The sequence below is a fragment of the Excalfactoria chinensis genome, chromosome 9 (assembly GCF_039878825.1).
Source record: "Excalfactoria chinensis isolate bCotChi1 chromosome 9, bCotChi1.hap2, whole genome shotgun sequence".
Taxonomy (NCBI): Eukaryota; Metazoa; Chordata; class Aves; order Galliformes; family Phasianidae; genus Excalfactoria; species Excalfactoria chinensis.
In genome coordinates this window covers 16,967,211-16,988,801 of record NC_092833.1, presented here as the reverse complement: position 1 = coordinate 16,988,801, position 21,591 = coordinate 16,967,211, and the positions used below count along the sequence as shown (strand labels likewise).

General features: G+C 38.1%; 1 protein-coding gene across 4 annotated transcripts in view; it reads right to left on the bottom strand.

The window, feature by feature from the left end:
• The window catches only part of BCHE (butyrylcholinesterase), a 50,949-nt gene that overhangs the window by 4,278 nt on the left and 25,080 nt on the right, over positions 1-21,591 (bottom strand). For all 4 annotated transcript variants that reach the window (XM_072344637.1, XM_072344636.1, XM_072344638.1 and 1 more), the window contains exon 3: positions 3,114-3,280. In XM_072344637.1, the coding sequence (XP_072200738.1) occupies positions 3,114-3,280 (167 nt within the window). The remainder of the gene's footprint in view (positions 1-3,113; positions 3,281-21,591) is intronic.

Here is a 21,591-nt window from a genome sequence, read left to right as displayed (position 1 = left end):
TCACTGGCATTATTAGGAGAAGCAAAACTTAAATCTCATTTCTTGTCTTATTCTAGTTTTCAGTTTTGTTTATCCAGGCAAAGATTCCATTTATGAATTCAAAAAACTGTTCTTTCTTTAATTATTCAGGTTTAGATGTGTTTGAAGTCTTAATGTGCAGAAAGTGTTTGTGCCCAAAGACATTGGAAAGTGAAATAGCATTATAATACACACATCTTCAATTAAAAGTCGCTGATTTAAAGTATAAATTATAGACATTTCAGATGGAGAAAACAGACAATGAGAAATTCAGACTTGCCACCATTATGAATCTAAAAGACAAGAGGGAGAAAGGAAAACACTGAAGTAAGAACTTGGGTTCCTATTTGTTTGCTTTTTCAGTGATAAGATCCACCCTGAAGTCACAAGTCAATGCATCCCATTATCACCAACACCATCAATCTCTTTGAAACAACCACCTATGACTTGGATGAGCTGACAGCTAGAAAGCTGGAAGGAAAGAAAAAAAAAAAAAAAAAAAGATGAGAGAATTCGGCTTGACTGATAATTACAGCTCAGATTACTGGGTGATACAATTCTCTGGTAGTCAGCTGATAATACAGTGAGGTTATTTTGCTATATGCCATCTTCCAGATAGCCTGAGATAGCCTGAGTCTATAGATACCAATTAGCCTAATGCAAAGCAAAGAGAAGGTTACAAGGAGAAGGGGGGAGATTTCAGGAGGCAGTGAGTCATACCTTGATGCTCAGAAAGGTCCTACTTTAACAAAGAAAAAAAAAAAGGTTGTTTTGATTCTTCAACAGTGTCAGCACAGACAGCTGGCATTTCTTTCCACATAGGCATACAGCCCTCAATTCAACGGCATTATAGCAAAGTTAAATTTAACTCCATACCATCATTTGTTGCTCTGCTACATGTGCCAACAAAGTGCTAATCTTGAATTTATTTTTGTAGTATTAACATTAAGATTGAGACAAAGGCCATGTAGCTGTTTTGACACAGTATAATTAATAAGGGATGACAAGCTGGAATTATTTTTTTCTGTCGTCCTCAACAGCTCATAAATGCTGGTACCTGCAAAACTTCTTGGTTCACTGGTATCATAAACACTACAACTTTATGCTGCTGTTTCTCTCATGGTGATAGTTTCCAAAAAGGAGAATGTCTACGTCAGTATCTCTGTATTCAATACCTTTTAGTCACATGTTTTAATATAAATGCTTTTTAAAAAATAAAGAATTAAAAAGGATATTTGTTTTTGTATATATTTTTTCAGGACTTCAGGTTATTACTATTACCATCTTCCAAACGGAAATAGCCCTATCTTGGGGGTGAATTCTTGTAAGAACTGTTCTCCCTCTTACCATCCAGGATGCAAAATGCTGGAGCTGGGAAGAATCAAGATTACAAAGGTCTACAGATGGCTGCCATAGGCACATCGAGTAGAATTTTCTTCTTCAGCTGTAATTGAGGTTAGTTTTGGATAATCCAATTTTCTGCATGCCTAAGGAGTGCACTATGTATCTCTATGGAAATAGGCAACTAATTCTGATGGTCACTTTTTTACATCATCACATTTTTAACAGTCTGAATACTCTAAGAATTGTTTTATGGAATCCAGATGCTGTTGAGAGGTTCACTGCAAACACAGTGATTTTGGTTATTACTACTCAAGAGGTTGAACTTTCTTCTGCCTCTATAGTTAATATCTTTTCAGAGTTTTCATATTTACTTTTTAATACAATATATTTATACTGGCCACTTTAAGGTTTGATTTCCTTATAGGTGATGTATGATGCAATAATATCAAGTGAAACAGAAATGCATGCACTATATATACTGGACACTAAAATAGTAATGAAACACAAATGGAAATCTTGGCTACCTGCAGCTTTCCATAATCTAGAGGAAACAGAGATGTAAATAGCTGGGGCTCAGGATGTGTTAAAGACTGCACTGAGGAGATAGTCTTAAAGAGATGCTTTTATAATTAACATACGATTGCTCTAAAAGCTTCTTAAGAGTCACTTACTGTTTATTGTCCCTCCAGTGTGTTTCTTTCAGAAACCATCATCAGAAAATGTTCTGGTGGTTGTCCCAGTGCTCCTGCCCTCAAATGAAACACTAAATGCTGAATGTTCCTGCTTAGTCTTTGAAGTGACTGTGAAGGGAGGGCCCAGTAAGCCCATTGCAATAGAGCTACCCATGTATGTGTGTAGCAATTATGTCAAGTTGGAATTGTGAGCTCACATAACACATGTCAAAGTCTGGTGTATTTGCCTACCAACCTAGGCACTCACTTAAACTCACGTCTTCAGTTATAATCTGACATATCAAAATTGAAGTGGGAGACTTTAAGAAATCTTCCAAAAAATCATACAAAATATTTCAGAGATAAAAAGGCCCAAATTTTCTGTAGGTGGCATATAGAGAAGATGTCAAAGGTGTAGCACAACTTATGCAATGATCACTATATGGCTCATCGACAACCACACCCACATCAAACTGACCATTTGGCACAATTAGAAATTCCCCTGCAATGTCTGCAAAATAATTCTGATGCAATCCTACTTTGTCTATCTGAACTAAGCTTGAACTACAACTTGCAACAATGACATAACGTTTCCTTATGCCTTGTTTTCTATCATCTTATATCAAATTAAAGTAACCCTGCTTGTCTGTTTCAGTAGAAGAAATGATGAAAGAGGCATCAGTTGATGAAGAAATATTTATGGATGGAACGTACTGTCCCAGGAGTTCTTTTGAGCATAAAAGGAGATAGGAAATGCAAAATACTATTTCAGTGAAGAGAATTGTTACAATACAAAGTATTATGTCATGGTTGCAAGTAGAAACTCTCTCTCATTTCTAGATTAGGATCCAGGAAAACTGATTCTTTCTTTTTCCTTTCCATAGAGTATGATGCCCATCACTGCAGCATGGCTAATTTTATCCAACATCTGAACATCTCATGGAAATAGAGTTACAAATGGAAAGACAAAGAGTTAAATTGAATTATCACAATAATAACAACCAAATGAGCTTTGCATGAAACAATTTAGATCAAAGTATCTAAAAAAAACCAAAAAAACAAAAACAAAAACATTTTTACCTGTCATTTCCAGTACTTTGGGGAAAAAAATATTCCAGAACCGACACTGCTGAGCACGTAGTTTTGTAAGCACCTCTGAAGCATCAGTGTTTAACGTTAAATATTTTTGTTCAGTACTGGTGAAGACTGGCCATATTGTTCCATTGATCAGGGTCCCATTTGGATTTCTATATGACAAAGAGAAATGTTTCATTTTGAAAGAGAATTCATTTCATCACATCTCATATATTTTTTTGTTTTCTTGTTTTCACTCAACAGTTATTTCAACAACGTTAGTTTGGAATTAAAGGAGTACACCTTCAAAAGCAAGAGAAGAAAAAAAATCACCTGATTGAAATACCTTTTTTTTTTTTTTTGAAGTAAAATTATACATAGGTTGCTCTTAAAGTAATGCCTCATTTTATTTCTATGGAAACTGCAACAGACACAAAAAGCACAACACTATTTGATAGAGCAAATTATCACCTACAGAATGTTATTGTCCAACACAGTCACCACCCTCAGCAATGCACTTCTGCCAATGATGAAAAAGAGTCTGCAGCACATACACAAAAATCTGTACCAACTGGTCACAATTTGTGACTACTCTTGCTATCATCACTGCTGACATGTACTACCCACCACCTTACTGTGCTCACATCCACTGTTTGGCCTCCAGAAACATTCAGCAGACATCAGTGAATGTCAGTGGGTGTCATTTTTTCCCCCACACTTTTACTTCATATGCACTGCTGTGTCTGATACTGTTTTGCCAGGTTGCCTCTTTGCTGCCATCTGTAGTAAGGCAACAAAATGTAACAGGTCAGCCAGACCAGGCTGGATGGGACTTCGAGCAACGTGGTGAAGAGGGAGGTGTCCCTGCCTATAGCAAGGCATTGGAACTAGATGATCTTAAAGGTCCATTCCAACCCAAACCATTCTATGACCCTATGACTGGTGGAAAGGTTCGGTCATCACTGCCATTCCACCAACTGGCTGTCTGGGCCAATATAACAAAATAGGAGACATTACTTTCATAGCAGCCCTTGTACAGACACTTCACGATAAAAATACTTGATGAACTGCTACACATAAACTACATGTGTTGAATCTGGAGATTCTAACAGAAGCTGTAAATTACTGCTGGTGCCTTAAAAGAACAAATAAGCTAGTTCAGAAAGTTCCATGATTCATGGTTTAGATTCAACATTGCAGATCATTTCAGATAGATAAACTGATTGGACTAAATGGCTCTGAAAAAAATGCTTCAAAACTGTCTAAATTCTACATTGGAGCTATAGTGTGAGAGGAAGGAATTAATTCCCATTAAGGAAAATAAAGATCCTCCTTGGACTATGCTGAGCTCCACTAAAGAAGTGCCAAAAATGAACAATATCAAATCTTCTGGAAACTGGGAAGAGCTACAGAGCATTTGGATCTTTACAACACAGACTCTGCACGTTAAAGGATCACAGCTGCTAGTATTAAAGTAGTTGTGATAAATATTTATAATACAATAGAATTCACAGGGCTCTAGTGACAAACATTAACATTCAAAAGGACAGACAGATCCAGCTTTCCCCTTCAAAAAGGGCAACACATAGCATCTATTGGATGGATCTCTATGACTAGAGAAAAAAGGATTTGAGTGTTTAAAAAGAACAAAATTAGAGAACAAATGAGACAGAATATGATATTTTAGAAAAATACGTGGATGATCTGTGACTGTTTAAAATACAAATCTGTATCAGCTCTGAAGACAAATTAAATATCTTATTTCTGTGCAAGAAGGAAGACTCATTTTCTTTGCTAGAAGACAACATCAAGGAATGGTTTTTAGGGCAGAACGATGGTAGCTGATGATCCTTGCCAGGATAAATTAAGGAGCACTAGAAGCTTAGTTAATTTGCTGTTCTCCACTTTTCACCAAGACCTCCCAGAAGGCAGCAGTCAGAGAGGAGTCCAGCATGCATGGAGCCTGCTAGAGTGCTGTTTGCCACAAGTAGGAACAAGGCAGGGGTGTAGGTGGGAGCAATCTGAGCACAAGAAATAGCATTGACATCTCTTAGTTCATGCAGAATGAGTAAAATGTTTGCCCCTTTTCAGCTATCTGCTTTACTCCAGAGTTCATAGCACTAAGTATCGGCCACTTACAGAAACACGATGTTACAGTAAGAGATTCAGTGTGCCATTTCCTGGTTGGCTCACTTTCTTACTGATATTTCTTTAATAATTTTGCTCTGATTAACTTATGGCACCCTTTTAACTGCACATTTATTTGTGATTCGCAAGAACGACAACTTAAGCAGAGCTGACTTACACTTCATTTCAAGATCAGAACACTAATGGTGCTGTCAGTATTCATTTAACAGCTTTTATGCTGTGAAATAAATCATGACACTCCGTGTTATAATTTGCAGGTGTAGGGGGGATTATACAATGGCTACAGATGTATTTCACTAAAAATTATTGAAAGAACTGTCAGGAGAATGCAGCATTTTGAAATACGTGAGCATGCTGATCATGACATTCTTTCTAATTTCCAGAACACTTACTGTTCAAAGACATGTCCACTAATTTCCATCTTAGCTTCCCTACTGAAAATTTCTGAAGTTAAAAAGAAGTTCCAAGTTACAGCAAAACAGAGAGATCACATAAGCTTAATGTTTAGCTGGTAAGAACAAGTTATGATTATGACCTTGCAGTCCTATTGCCATTACATTTCATTCCTTCTTGCTAATAACTTCACGACGAGAATTGCAGTGCACAGGAAAAGCTATAAAATACCACAGTGTCTGGACCAAACTCCAAGTTTAACAGTATTCACATAAAAATAAATAAATAAATAAATAAAAGTTTCATGAAAATATTCTTACCGATAGAGGAATCTGATACACTTGTAACAATTGGACAGATCAATACAGCGGGAAAGGCATTATGACAAAGGTGCAATAACAGAAGGATCAGCACAATAGAAAGGGGCTATAAAGGAAGGGAAAAAAGATTGCTTGCCCATATCAGAAGATGCCAGGTTCACAGGGGAGAGCTTCAGCAGGAAGGGATCTCCAGAAAGACATCTTTCTATGTTGGCAGTCAGCCTTTAAATGAGGTCTAAGCCAGGCTGCACCCCTTCCAGTCACACAGCTGAACTGCCTTCACCTGTGCTCCCAGGGCTGACCAGGTCCTTTCCCCAGGTGCTCAATCAGTGGTTCAGGCTGTGACTTAACAGTTATCATACAACACCATACAGCCCTACATGTGTCCATCTGGGTTTGGCTGGATGATCTAATCTTTGCTGACAGATTAGAACTTCCAGATACTAAAAACAATGCTCAGAATTTCTATGGAAACCTGCATCCTGTGGACTTTAGCAGCTTCTCAGACCTCTTAACATTTTGATGCTCTTTCATTTTCTGATACCATTCATTCCTCTCTTCTTCAGTACATTTCACTTTTGGCTACCTCAGTGCTGTCAGTGTGGCCTGAAAGCATGCCCAGTAGGGCTTGGGCCACACTTCTATCATGTATCAACTTCGTTAAACACTAAAAACATTCCTTAGATCTCTGACCTTATTCTTAAGCTCTAGCCAGGAAATACCTTCCTTTTGTTCATAGAATGTGAGGTTTTTCACAGAACATTTTTAGTCTATTTTCTATAGTTTTTAACGTGTGCAGGAAACTTAGGGCAATGGAGATGTGCAATTATTTGAATTGCTCCCAGAGAAGAAGTGCAAGAGAAAAAGAACTCTGATGTAAACAGAATTTGTTGCTGTATTTCTTCAATTTTTTTGTGTGTTTCATATGCCATGAGGTTACAGGCCAGCCTCTTCTCTCTGATACTGACAGCAGCTCACTTATAGTTTCTCATTTGTTTGATAAAGACAAGTGTTTAAGGTAGCCATACATTTTCTCAATAACGTGAAAAACAGTTTTCAGCAGTTCATCTCTATTGAAGCTGCTCTCACACATCACCTTTATATATATATATATATATATATATACTCCAGATTTGACAGTAGGAGTGAAGAGGGCTTCAGAGGAGATCATTCAATGGAGATGCCCAAGGCCAGATTGGATGGGCCCTGGGAACCACAGCAGGGGTTGGGGCTGAGTGGGCTTTAACATCCCTTCCAGTCAATGAAAGCCATTTTGTGATTCTATGATCATTTCTGTGTATTTAGTGTTCTTCTTCCGAAACTTCAGAAAAAAAAAGAAGGCTAATTTGTTTCAGATGGAAAATGCAACAACCTGAACACAGTTCTGTTTATCATAATCAAAACGCCAACATTACCATTCTCATTAATATGATCAATATAGCCTGGAAAACAACACTAGCTCACTGCATATTTATTAATATTTATAGTATTAATTTGATGGTTTATCAAACAAATTCACAAAAATTTAATTAATCATCGATTTTTTAATTTTTTTTTTTTTATTTTGCATTATTTTTGTGAGTGAACTTTTAATAGTTTTCACTCTGCTGTGGTGTCTCCATTTAACAGAGAGCTTCTTTCGTACTGTTACATTATATTTTGTCATCCACAAAGAAAAATCTTTTGTGATAGATCTCTTGGAAAAAGGCTTAGACATAATTTACCTTTGTAAAGAGTGTTGTAAACACTGTACCACATGCTGGTTTAGATTGTCCCATGCATTCATTCTATTCCTATTTATCTACCCGGTTTATAACGGGATCTAGTTAGCACCTTCTGTGCTTCCCTAAAGAAAACAGCAACAACATTCATCTATCATTTCATCCATCTAACACAGATTTATTATACAAACCCAAACTCACTAAGAGATACACAGGCTGAAAGAACTCTGCCTCCAATGCCTGGCAGCCCCTTGCTCCAGCCAGACCTGCCTGGAAGGCCACAAACATGCACTGCTTCTGCCTGGCTGCAGCTGTTCATAGAGATACTGCTCCCTGAGAAGAAGCACATACTAATTTCCCCTGAGCAGCATGTTATTGCTCTTAATTGTCTCTTCAGTAGCTTCTGGCTTTCCTCTGACCCTCTCTGAAAGCAGCTCAGCAAGCTCACTGCCTGCAGCCTACCCTGCAGAGGATATCCCATTCCTGTCTGATCTGCAGAACAGTGGGAAGGTGGCCCCTCTGTGCACAGCTTACCTCTCTGCTACTCTCATCAGTGCAGCACCAGTCAACAACACAATGCACAGCAAGGCAGTTTCTTTCTCGCTGCCTTCTGCAGGTTATCACCACACTGGCATTCTGCTGGCATGTGTCTCGTTAGCTGAACGAGGTGCCTGCTGAGATTAATGAAAGGTTATGATAATACTGTTGCACCCTCTGCTTCCCCTGTGCAGTAAGAATTGAAATTAAATGGGGACCTGCTCCTGCTAGGTGCAACTTTATTGACTTCACCAGGGCTGTATCTCCGTTGATGCTCACTCTCAATTTTGCCCCCTTTTCTTTTAAACAGCTGGTTTACAGGGAGGAGAGAATGAACGTGAATCATTTTTATTAGCTTTCATGGCTCCTTGCAGCTATCAGGCAGTGCTGGCAATCAGCTGCTTTTCATGGGATGCCATTTTACTCTGTGTTACCATGGGCACAGGATAACAGGGAGGGGGAAGTGCATCCCAGCTACCTGGGAATGCAACAGCAGCAGTAACACTGTCTCTTGCACATTTTCTGCAGCTGCATAACAGTCTTAAAGAATTATGGAAACAGTCATTTCAGCATCAAATAAGAACTACATTGTCATTGCAGAAGCTACTTAAGCCTGCACAGATACATCCCAGCAGCACAGCCAGGGCAGCAGCATAGGTTCTCATGCAGTAGCTCAGTGCAGATGTGAAACCTAGTAATAATGAATGCAATTAATACTGTACTTTGAGTTTGCACTGGTAGAATTGAGTAACTAAAAGATTTTTTCTGTGTTATACACTTTGGTTGTGTTTCCTTCTAATGTGTTTTCAGGAGGGTAAAAGAGACTAAGAGCACAGGGCAGACAAACTGATTAAGAGGATAAGAGAACACCTGGGCTACAGGGTCAACTGTTGATATCCATAAGAGGTGGGAAGCTGGATGCCAAACTCACAAGAGACACCACAGATTAAACTATAATGATGCCATGAATAAACATAGCCACTTACTTTAATAAAGCAGTATGTAGATAAATGAAAAATTATAGGATGACAAGGATAATGAATAATAGCATCACATGACAGGTCCCCACCAAAGTTCTGGCCTCCCAACTCTCAGAGGGACAGGCCATAGCAGTGCTTTACTCTTCCTGCAGTACAAAGCCTGACTCTCTCCTGCCCATGCCTCAATCAGTAAGCTATCCCTTTGAGGGTATCATACGTTTTGAGGAAAGGCCATGAGATCTGTAGCCTAAAAATAGATGTTAGTTTTCTGATTTATTAATGGCTCTGTTTTGTAGGACATCTCCATTAATCATGACAACACTAAATAAAACACCGAAACAAATATCTTTAAGTACTTCACTTAGCATTCAAGCCAAATGGATGAATCTTTTTATTTTTTTTTTTTATTTATTTTTATTTTTATTTTTTTTTATTTTTAAATTATTATTATTTTTTACAGCCTGGCAGAGAACACGCTGTTGCTTTCCTTTCTCCATCTGGGCATGGAGCAGTGGTTTGCTGGTGGAAAAGCACCCCACATACCAGGCTGCTTGTGCGGCCAAAGAGCCAGAAGCATTTGTGGCATTAGTCAGGCAAACATCTCCAGATATCTCATGTAATTTCCAAAGGCCATGATGCATCATTTTTATAGCTGTATTCATCTTCTTGTCACAAAGCAACCCCTGTCAGGCTAACAACAGCTCTGGGTGGTGGTGCAGTCCCTACAGGGACAGTGTAGACCTGCGTACAGCTTTGTTCCCAATGTATGACTGGGAGCGTAACAGAAGTTAAAATCCTACCAAAAAGAAGATCAAGTACTTGTTGAATCTTCTCCAACCCCCAGACAATTTGGACTTGTGCTGTTGTCTTCCTACCTTGCTATTAGTTTCAGATGACTCACTCTCAACTAGACACTGGAGAAGGCCATGGTATGGAAGACTCAAAATCCTCTTTACCTGAGGGCAGACCTCAAGCTCTTGTAACAGAGACAATGAACCTGTTCTGGAGCCTATCCTTAGAGAAGTCAGTATAGAAACAACAGTTCAACAAGCATCTGTAACACCCGTAAGAAAAATTGTTAGCTTTCAGAACATTTTCCCAAGTCAGTTATCATTTACTGTATGCTGAAAGGATCTGAAGGACTCCCTGTGCAAAATCTCACTATATTATGCCAAAATATTTCACATTAAAACATATTCTTTGAGACTTTCTGTTGTTAGAAACTGTAAAAGCAAAGACAAGATGACAGAGACATTTTCCTGTGCATTACCTAAGGTTTATGGATTGTCTTATTTAGAATAACAAGACAAGGGGAAGTGCCACTCCTAAATAAGTGAGTTGTAAAGCTGACATTCACAAATTAGCTTTGATGTCACTTGGTACTCTTTGTACATGATACCACATAACAAGTTATCTTGCTGTTTTTTATTTAATTGAGACAGCTTTCCATGGTTTTCCTTGATAAGAGCTAATCACTAACCATCCTATCTATCCTGATGGATTCTCCGTGCAAATGTCTTGAAATGCTTAATATTTTGTTTTTAAACATCTCCTAAAGGTCTTTATCCTCTCAGAGTAGTGGAAAAGAACTATCCAATCTATCAACTGAAAACTCTGAGTGGTGTCATTTATAATAACCAAGCTCTAAAAACTTCCATACTGAAAGGTGACAACTCAGACAGGGATATTGTCAGCCTGCAGCTTACTGGGTGATTTGAAAGCATTCACAATTATCTATTTTATACACTAAGCTTCTCTGAAGCCTCATGGCAATGGCATTCTCAAGATATAAGGCCTGTGCTCCTCTGTCACTAAGAATAATGGTGGAGTTTACAAAATAAATAGTGATCATGTTTAAAAGCACTGATTTTATTTTTAATCTAGAATGTGATTCTTGAAAGAAAATTGTAACCAGCTTCTGAAAACCTGTAGTAATTAAAACTTTCTTGTTTGCTTGTTCCTTAATGGGAGATAAAAGCCATTGGTTGTGATCCTGTGATCATTGAGCCTTACTCAGATTTCCACGGTACTGAATGAAAGGACCCAAGTGATTTAGTACAAGTATGAGAGAGACTGCAAAGTTGAATCCTCCAAATTACTTTTCTTAAGCAGTTGTTGATGGAAGTTCATTATTTTTTGTTGTTCTCACTCACAGATTGCAAACATAAGTTCATTACCTAATGACCATAAAGTGCCTCTGAGTCCCTGCTAAGGGAAACTGCTTTGCAAGTTATATTGAAGATAAACATTATTTCTTGTGTTGATCCTTGAAGAAACGTGTAGGATCCAGCTGGCATGCTTTTTAACTGACAGAAACTGGAGAAGGACCTTGCAACTAGGCTTTCTTACGTCTTTACAGGCTAAATAAAGCTCAGGATATTCCTTCCAGATTCCAGCTTGGTGACAGCCGTGGTGTGTTTAAGTGTCTTAGACTGTAATTTAACATGGTATGTGTTATTACAAACGATATCAGTTTCAGGAAATGAAGTAACAAGCTGTTGCTTCTTTTTTGATCTTATTGTTTTCTGCTGAAAACTGATTCATGACAAGTTCATCAAGTTGAAATGATTCTTGCTTGTGCACGTCTTGGTACTTACTCATGAATTCCTGCTTTATATAAAGGATTAACAAGGAAGGTCTTAAGGTATTGGCCATAAATAATACAGTATTTGAGAAATTTAGATCCAGGATGTTCTGCCTTAGCAACTTGGGCACGCTTGCAATGCATCTAAGAGCTCAGTGCCTCAGATCCCTGGCTACAGAGTCAGAGTCTGCTATGGTATCAGGAGTAATAATGAGCCAGGCCAGCTAAGCCAAGTACCCAGCAGTTACTCCTAGGTCTATGCTGCAACCCCTGCTCTTAGGTTTCCTGCATTGTGAAAATGTTCCAGCAAAGCTTTGGTTAACATACCTTGCATCTGATTTGTTATTTTGGTTGGTATTTGAAGAGCAGTGCAACACGTTCTGAAGACAATCAGTAAGTTAGAGGCTAATCCAAATCCAAACAAATGGAGCAGGTTATTTGACTTCAGAAAGCCTTGGATCCGGTCCCAGGTGGAGAAATACATGCAGCTATTTACAGAAAAAGACTCTCTCCTTCTGGACAGAATTCACTTGGATGATTTCACACCTTCTCTGGGACTTGAGGTTCTAGTGTGAACATTCACAGTTCATATTTAAGTCATTTTTGAATAGACAAAAAGAGAGTCCAACTACGACTTAAAACTTTTTCATTCTAAAGGAATTTTTTAAACTTTTTTTTTTTTTTTTTTTTTGTCAAATTCTCCTGCAAAGTATTTTCTAAGACCCTTATGACCTTACATATGATACCCATTTTAGTTTACAAGGACTACTTTTCACAGATGCTATTTTTTGATACTCAACAGAAACTCAAATGGAATGATAGCTTTTAGTCTTACTTGTAGAAGCTGAGGAGGAGAGCTATTTGGAAATGAAATAAGGTGCTGAATCCTATTGGGACTTTGAAGGTAGAAGTTATTTCCACAGAAGGTAAGCAAAAGGATAAGTAGACAGGCACTGACCCAGCATTTATGCTTCCAGTCATCCACTGAAACTCACTTTTCTCCCTAACAACCACACTCTTTCTCATGGCCTGGGAAAATCTGAACTTACATAGTATTTAACTGGAATTGTTCCCTGGAAACATCTAAAGAGAGTGTGTAAAAAGACAGAAAAACTATTAATACTGTGTTTGAAATTCCTAGTGGCTTTAGTAAAAATTATCAATCCTATTGGTTATGAGAAAGAGTAAATACTATATTCATATGTATAGGGTTGCTGTTTCAGTCTCTCACTTTCTCTGGCATTAACAGAGTTTGTTCACAGACACTCAGAAATTGTCAGATAAATGGATGCAATGTTTTCCTTATCTCTAAAGACCAAATTTTAAAGACTGGCTGAGTAATGGATGCTACACTACGATGTAATATTTGAGATTTGTTTTCAATTGTAATTGCCCTAATCATGATTTCTTTTTAGGATGGATACTCCATATAGCTTTGAGCCAAATAAAATCATCTGGATGTATTTTGTCATGACGGAATTGATCACAGCAGCATTTTTACTCTGCTACCACTGCTTTATTTCTGTTGGTAGGAAGACCAAAAACAACAAACTTCAACTGCCACGATTGTAATTACATCCTTATCTCTGTTATAAATGCTCTATAGGTTTGACATATGTAAGTTTAGATCATACGTATTTTTACATCAAACACATTAAAACTATGTCCCAGCATTACAACATCCTCTGAATCTGATTTAAACTCTATCCTAGAACCAAGAAAGAGATCTCCAAGAAGAAACAATATGTGAAGAGGGGAGGATATCTGAGCCTGTTTGAAGTCCTTCTTTGTCAAAATTAAGAGGGCTTCTGTAGAAATTATAGTATACACACTGCTTCATTTCTTGGAAAAAAAAAAAAAGAAAATTTAAACCTCAGCATTTCTAGTTGTGAAGAAAATTCACTTGCTGCTTGAGAACACAGTGATGAATAAATACCATTCATGAGAGACAGATACTCTGAACTTCATTAGTTAAAATAAAAATCACAGTATTTGAATGGCAGCTCCAATAGAATGTGAGATCTCCCTGGTGTAAGTTTGAGACAACATTCTATGGACTCTGAACTCTGCAAAATTAGGAAGTTGTCTTATTTTCCCTTAAGGAAAGGTAAAGAACGCAGGCCAAGGCCAGGGACATCTGGGAAAGAAGATGATAGTAGCAGCCTTTAATTTTATATCTGCAGCGGATTATAATTTTTTAACATCACTAACTGCAAGTATGAAATGTCTGATTTCTACTTACGCAGCTCCTAGACTTGTGAGGACAGAATCCCACAAATCCTGTGAATAAATTGCTAACTACATTTATTCACAACTGGCTTCTCTTGCAGTTGATTGAAAAAAAAAAATAAAAAAATTAAACATCATATTGGGCTACCTTTGAAAATACAGTTAGGTAACCTCTGCTGCTCCTCATTTCCTCTTTTCTCCCCTTTGCCACTTCCCCGGAACAAGCCAATCTCAAGTCTTGGGTAGTAAATTAGAATTTGTACCACACAGTTTCCATTCCTTGTGTGAAACTCCTCAGTAAGACTTCAGATTAATGTTCCAGAATCAACTGGTAAAATGGGGTTTGCAGACCTTTTAAACTCCAATTTCTGTCTTTTGATGATGAAACAAGGACTAAGCTGCAGAAATGCCATATAGAAGAAGGCTATCCCAAAAAAGAGGATTAACTGTGTGCAAACACTAATTAGAACTTCAAAGTGACTTTTTCTACCATGTCTTTACATATCTGTAGTTATGATTTAGGGAAAGTAGTCCCTAGTTCTAGATTATCACTGAAGTACATTGTTCTTACATGCGAACCCTCTACATGTAATTCATAACAGGTTAATGCACGCATTACACTGTTCACAGATACTTTCACCTAAAAATACACTTTAGCAATTATCTGAGATATTTTTTCTTTTATCTTTCCATCTGCTTTTTGTCCTCTCTTCTTTATGTCTTTTCTTGTTCACCTAGCCTCTTGCATCTGTTAGCATCTCCCTCTCTTGTCTTCCCATCTTCTATACTTACATGCTCTACATCAAATGCTAAATGATTTCCATCCTAGCTTTTTATTCACATCCCCAAGTTTAGGGTAGAAACCATTCCACAATTTTATCTTAACTCTTGAAACAGTTGTATCTTTTCGCCTCTCTCTCTTCCCCAAAACATACCTAAGCAGGCTTCCTGCAGGGCCTGGGTTTCTCTACATATCTCTTAGTCACAAGACTAGGTAAGAATTGCATTCATCATTTCCCTCTCTTCTTGCACATGGTCAGCCAAAGACAGCATAGACAGCTCTACAAAGACCCACTTCAAAGAGATTCTCTGTATTATTTCTTCTCTCCTGCCTGTGTATGAGTGTTTGCATCTCTGCCTACATCTCCAGACACAGGAAGTTCACCTTCTACAGCTCCAGCACAGTGGATTATCACTGGTGGTTTTGATCCTGCAAACTTTGACAGTATTTCAAAGGTATTTGCAGTCATTTCAAGCTGTGACTGTCACTGTGGTAACTGAGAACATGCCAAAACTGATTTATAGTCCCCACAATTTAACATGGAGTTAGAGAGCTAAGTTAGAAATCATTTTAGGAGCAAAGAACAGAGTTCTCAAATGGACAAAAGAATTCAGGAGCTTAATTCCAAAAGAAGTCATCTAAGAGAAACCTGGACTAATAGAGTTTTCTGTGCAAAGCAGAAAAGGTTATAGCAGAACTCTTTTTTACTTTATTTTTTAATTGAAATCCGCTGATTTAATCATGAAGCTTTTTAGTTCTCCCATCATCAGGAAGAGAATCTTTACCCACTGCTCCTTTCCTGGCAATTGCATTAGAGCTCACTCTCTTCCGTAAAGCATTGCCAGTGCTATACTCAAGGCAATGCTTTGCTTTATAGTTTTAAGTTTTAGTTTTACGTCTCGTTCAATTACTCCTACAATATTTGGACATTTCCTTAATAGATGTTCTCATCTCATGTTTGGAAATAATGATTTGACTCATCTTTTGTGGAGAACAAAATCTGTATGGATAGAAATGCATTTGCTGCACATATGAAAAGCAACAAGACATCTTGTAATTTTGCAGTATTTGCAATATTAAGCCAGTCTAAACAATTTGTATCCCAGGCCTCTTTTCAGAAGATGACTGAATCAAATATTCTCGTTTTCAGTTTTGAAATTCAATGACAGCTTGTCAGCTTGCAAGCCAGAAACAGAGATGACTGCCAAGAGAGTCTAGTTACTGATTTTTTTTTCATGATGCACTATTTTCAAATGTATTGCTTCACTCGTTTCCATTACGGCTTCTGAATACAAGAATACATATGGACTGTGGAAAGATGATGAGCCACTTATAAGTACTCCAGAAATGAAAGGTGAAGAAATACGTATAGTGGACAATAGATTTCCTAAAGTCAAACCATTTTTTACACATGTACATGTCTTCCACAGTACTTTTTCATGTCTCACACATGATTCCCATGACACAGAATGTGAGAATGCATGCGCAATTTTGGGTCAAAATTAAAGCTTTGCTTTTCACCAACACAGGGAATGGAAGATTTTCCTATCACCAGATGGCTCAGTGGCATGTAAACCTTCTTAGTTACTGAAATATTTAAAAACTTGAAGTGGATGGAAGGTTTATTTTATCTTTTTTTCTCTCTTTTCCCAGCATATCCTTCCCCTTCCATACGCAGATGATATAGGTCCCCAGTTCAGTCTCTTGTCTGGACTCTATATGAGGCTGTTGTTTTGGTTCTCACTGCTCTGAAACTACTATCTATAAACATGCTGTGATAAGTTGGTAACAAAAGCACTGAAATTTATTATACGTCTACCAGCGGAACATCAGGGAAAGGCAATAATAACCGGGCAAAGTGCTTCAGAGCTTTACTGGGACAATCAAAGCCTCACAAATTCCCTTAAAACACAGGAGGAAATATTTCAAAGGCTTCACTTTATAGAAAAAGCTGCAAAGATTTGTTTCAGCAGTTGTAAAACTGGCAGCGGGACAAGTTTTGCCAGTTTCCTTTTATCCAAAACATTTTTCACAAAGCCTTAAAAAAATATTATCTCTGTACATTCCACTACAGTCTTGAGTTCACATCTCATCTGATTTGTCTATCTCCTCATCAGTTTACGTCACTTATACCTAAAAAATACAGTTACCAAATCTAACAAATAAAGTAATGCAAAAAGCATAACCTAGCAACCACTGATTTGGGATGCCATATATTTTTTCCTGATAAATAAAACTTCCTCGAACTGGAGTTAGTGGAGCATTCTGCTGGTCATGATTGATAGTACGTGTTAGTGTCGCTTGCTTTCAAAAGCTTTCTCCAGAACATCAAGAGTGCAGCAAAGAGTTTTAGAGTATCTCAAAATAAAAAATTAAATTTATTTCTATCTCTGCGAAATTCACTTAAAATCAAGTTTACTGGGAAGCATTCAGAAGGTCAACAAACTAATCATCACAGTGAACTTCACCTGTATACAAACATGATAATATCAAGCCTGAATCACTTCCTTCCATATAGTACCAACGTCACACTTCAGTTTTCATTTAAATACAATCTGGCCATGTTTCTTTGCTTATCCAAATTTGATGATGTTTAGATTTCTATTCAATGCTAATAAGGCTACTAAGTGATGCTCATCTGCCAATAGTCTTTAACACAAGAATCAGATAAGGAGATCCAAGGTGAGAGGAAATGGAATAATCTTAAAGCCAATCAATTTTGGAATCCGTTCTTTTTCATAATATAAATTTCATACTTGATTTTTATTTTATTTTTTAAAGAAAGCACCACTAATTACCCTCTTCTCTCTGCGTCTGAGATTTCTGAGGGAGCAATGACAGTGTTGCTCTCTCAATGCTCAAACATATGCCAAGAAAAAGCATTGGATATCATGGTAACAACACTAAGGAGAGGCTGAGTTAATCAGCTGAACTTGCTTGATACTGGAAGTATAGCCAGTAAAAAACTGCTTTGATTTTAAAACAGCAGGAGCATCGATGCCTCAAAGCTTTTGACATCCAACCCCAGAAATTAAATGGCAGTTTAGTAATCTTTGCCTTTCTCTGCATTTTAGGGGACATCAGCATCCACCCCATACCCAGTGGCACTCTGATCAGCTCTCTCAGAATAGAATATTGTTCAATGGATCCATGCTCTTCTAAACCCTGAGTCAGAGCATGGTATTTTTCTCCGCACATAGCACATACGTGCAGAATCTACCAGCTAACCTGTTCCACTGATTACTTAGACCTGCTCTAGGAATAAATCACAATCATATTTCTCAGAAGGAATGATGGGAATGTACAGCTGGAGGGGAAGATAACCACAAAGCTGTCTGCCTCGCCACAACACAACTGGGTGTCCACCTATGTCTACCTGCCAGCACTGGGGTAGCTTTAGCTAGAAATAATCCTAAGGGCTGAGCCTAAATGTCACTACCAGGAATCCCACGGGCCTCCCCATATTTCTGAGAAATAGAATCTGCTCCCAGACAGAGGTCAAATCTTTTCATCTGACCATTTTTAATTCAATTGCTCAAATGAGAGTGAAAAAAACAGATATCATTTGGGTCAAAGCGTGGGCTTGTAGACCCATCATGAGAAACACAGAGCCAGTGGCAACCCACAGCAAGCTGCTGAGCTAGAGGTAAGCTGAGCTGGGCTTTTCTGGCCAGAAAGCATCTGGATAAAACTGATTTTTACCAGTTCACATTAACTCTATCTTATCTCCTTCCTTTTACAGGCTGTTCTTCCCTCTCTTGTATGTCTGAACTTCTGCATATTAGCATATTAGGTCAACCACCCTCATTAAGACTTGTGCTGATATTTCTGATTTTCATCTTTTTTTGCTCAACTTCTCCTCATCTACTGGAGACATGAATAGTAATTTTTTCCCCAGATGTTTGTCCTTTGATCATGCCAGAGTTGTCTATAAACATTACATCAAATGGGGCTTCCCCAGTTCTATATAAATGTTTACTGTGTGTTCAGAGGTGCTGGAAAAACAACAATCAGCTATTCCTGTTGGAGTCACTAACAATTTTAATTCCCTCACTCCTTTTACACTATGAATATTAAACTTAATACATCTGCAGTCTCAATGATGAGAAAAGTAGCACGTAAAAGGTTAATAGTGATCAGATCATTTACTGGTACATAAATTGCACGAGTGTATTTTTGACCCTAATGCTGATGGTTTTTTATACTTGTGTTGGAAGCAGAGGGAGAGATTATTTGCTATTTGCTGTGGAAACCATTTGAAATTTGATCTGTGGGCTAATCTAATTACAGTGCTAATGATAATCAGACAAGATGTCTGGACTGATGGCTAAAGTCTGCTGTGAACTTAAACCTCAGTGAACTTAATTTTAGCCAGCTACAGCAACAAGGATTGTATATTCCATTTAGCACAGTAGGTAATTGGATTTTATATACGTATGAACATATACCATAGAATCACAGAATCATTTGAGTTGGAAGGGACCCTTAAAGGTCACCCAATCCAATTCCATTGCAATGAACAGAGACAAGCACAGCTCAGTCAGGTACTCAGAGCCCTGTCCAGCCTGATCTTGACAGAGATGTAAACACTGTTCCTCAATATCTGATGTGGACCTAAATTTCAATTCTGCTAATAAATGATTCAGCTAAATGGAAAAATCTATGCACTTTGGATGGCTGATATCAGATCCTGGTTGCAGCACATTATAAGGAGTCTCTGCCCTCCAATGAGAGCCTAAGTGACACCAGCAGTGTTGTCATAACATCTCTCCACAATGAGGCAGTTGTTACCAAGATTTGCCTGACCTCATCATGCAGACTTCATCTTGGGAATCTATCACCTGCATTCTGGTATTGATGAATCAAGTACACAGCTCATTTCCAACACATGTGCCCCTGCTGGACACATTTCTCTGCATTAGCCTTTCACTCATAATTCATAGGGAGTGGTGCCTCCAGTTTCCAAAATGAGAGGGAAGCAGGGAGAGCTCTAAGATTACATTTTGCACTTAATTTTGGTAGAATTAAATCAATATCAAAATATAATGCCTTTGATGAGTATATTCACCTGTACGGTCATTAATCTGAGTTAAAATGCTAATAATTTACAGTAAATATATATATGTATAGTTCAAGATCCAGTACATAAATGAGATAGAACTAGTTAATGTAATACATCTACATAAAAATACGCCCTCTGGAAAATAAACAAACCAACATGTCATAAGCAAATCCATTTAAAAAAGGTTAGCATATTAAAAAAAATGGTTAGTTCACCACTGAGTGTAACCTAAAGGGGCTACAAGGGACTTCAGCAGCTGGGCTGCCCTCAGGCTGGTGCCAGCCAGGAAACGTGGTGGTTCTGGAGCTGAATCAGAGCCAGCACAGAAGGGAGGACTGTGGGATTGGGGCAGATCAATTAACCATCATGCATGGGCATGCAGCAGCTCCTAGCATAACAACATGGTCAATGCAAATAACACTTCCCTTGGATGAGTAAACAGGGGAATATCAGGTTGAAATAGAAGACAGATGACACCTGTAATTAGGACTCATTGGGGATGACAGTGTTTAATTCTAACAAGGAAAGTTCCAACAAGGTGTTGATGAATCACAGTTCCGAAGGAGAGACAGTTATTATTCAAGCCTTGGAAAAAAATGTATAACAGTGAAAAACTCGAGAGTATAACCTGTTTTGTTCAACAAGAAAAAGGATTAAGGGTTATTTGAATAGAGCCTAGAATTCTCTCTGCTTGGAACGCAAACTGTAGTACAAATCTCAGAAACTGCCAAACAAAATTTAGCATCTGTGAAGTTAAGAACTGAAATAGGCACATTCTGATCAGACACAGAAGTTCTTTTTATAGCTGTAACTGTATTAAGTTAGAAGAACCTGCCAATGTTTGTGCTGGATTTTCCATCACTGGAAATGCCTATATCCTACCTGTGTTTTATGTAAAAGGTTGTATGGACCCAACGATCACTATAGTCTCTTCTGATGTCAAATCTCCTAAGAAAAATAATTAGATACTGTTCCCAAATTAATTCTTCCTTTCTAAATCCACATGTCCTTCATGAATAAAATGAAAGGTACACCATGGCATGCAGAATCACAGAATGGCCCAGGCTGGAAGAGACCTCAAGGATCATGAGCCTCCAACCCCCCCCCCCACCACAGGCAGGGCTGCCAACCTCCACATCTAATACCAGACCAGGCTACCCAGGGCCCCATCCAACCTGGCCTTGAACACCTTCAGGGATAGGACATCCGCAACCTCTCCGGGCAGCAGTTCCAACACCTCATCACTCTCATAGTAAAGAACTACAATACAGGATGTTAAAATGTAAGCATTTTAAAAGAACAAATTAGGCATTTGCTACTATATTTTCACAAGCACAGTTTTCTACATGTATAATTAGGAGAGAATGCAAACCAAGCTTCTGAGAAGACAAGATAGCTCCCCCATTGCACGAGGTTTGCAGCCTGGAGACCCACTGTACATGGCTCTGGTAGCAGCTGTTTTTCTTACTGCTCTGAAATGTTTTCATTCCAAACTTAATAGTACACTGAGAGAGTCCCAGGATGCCACCGTGCAGAGCAAGAGCTGTCTCACTCTTCTCTTGGACACCAGATAAATAGACTGAATGAAGGGCTACATTTAATCCATTTCAAACATCAAAATGAAATATGTTTATTTGCTTCTTATGCAGGCTAGTACGTATTTCATTTAAGGATGAGCCTAATGGAAATAGCAAGTGATTTGTTATCGTCTTCAGTGCAACGCAGGATT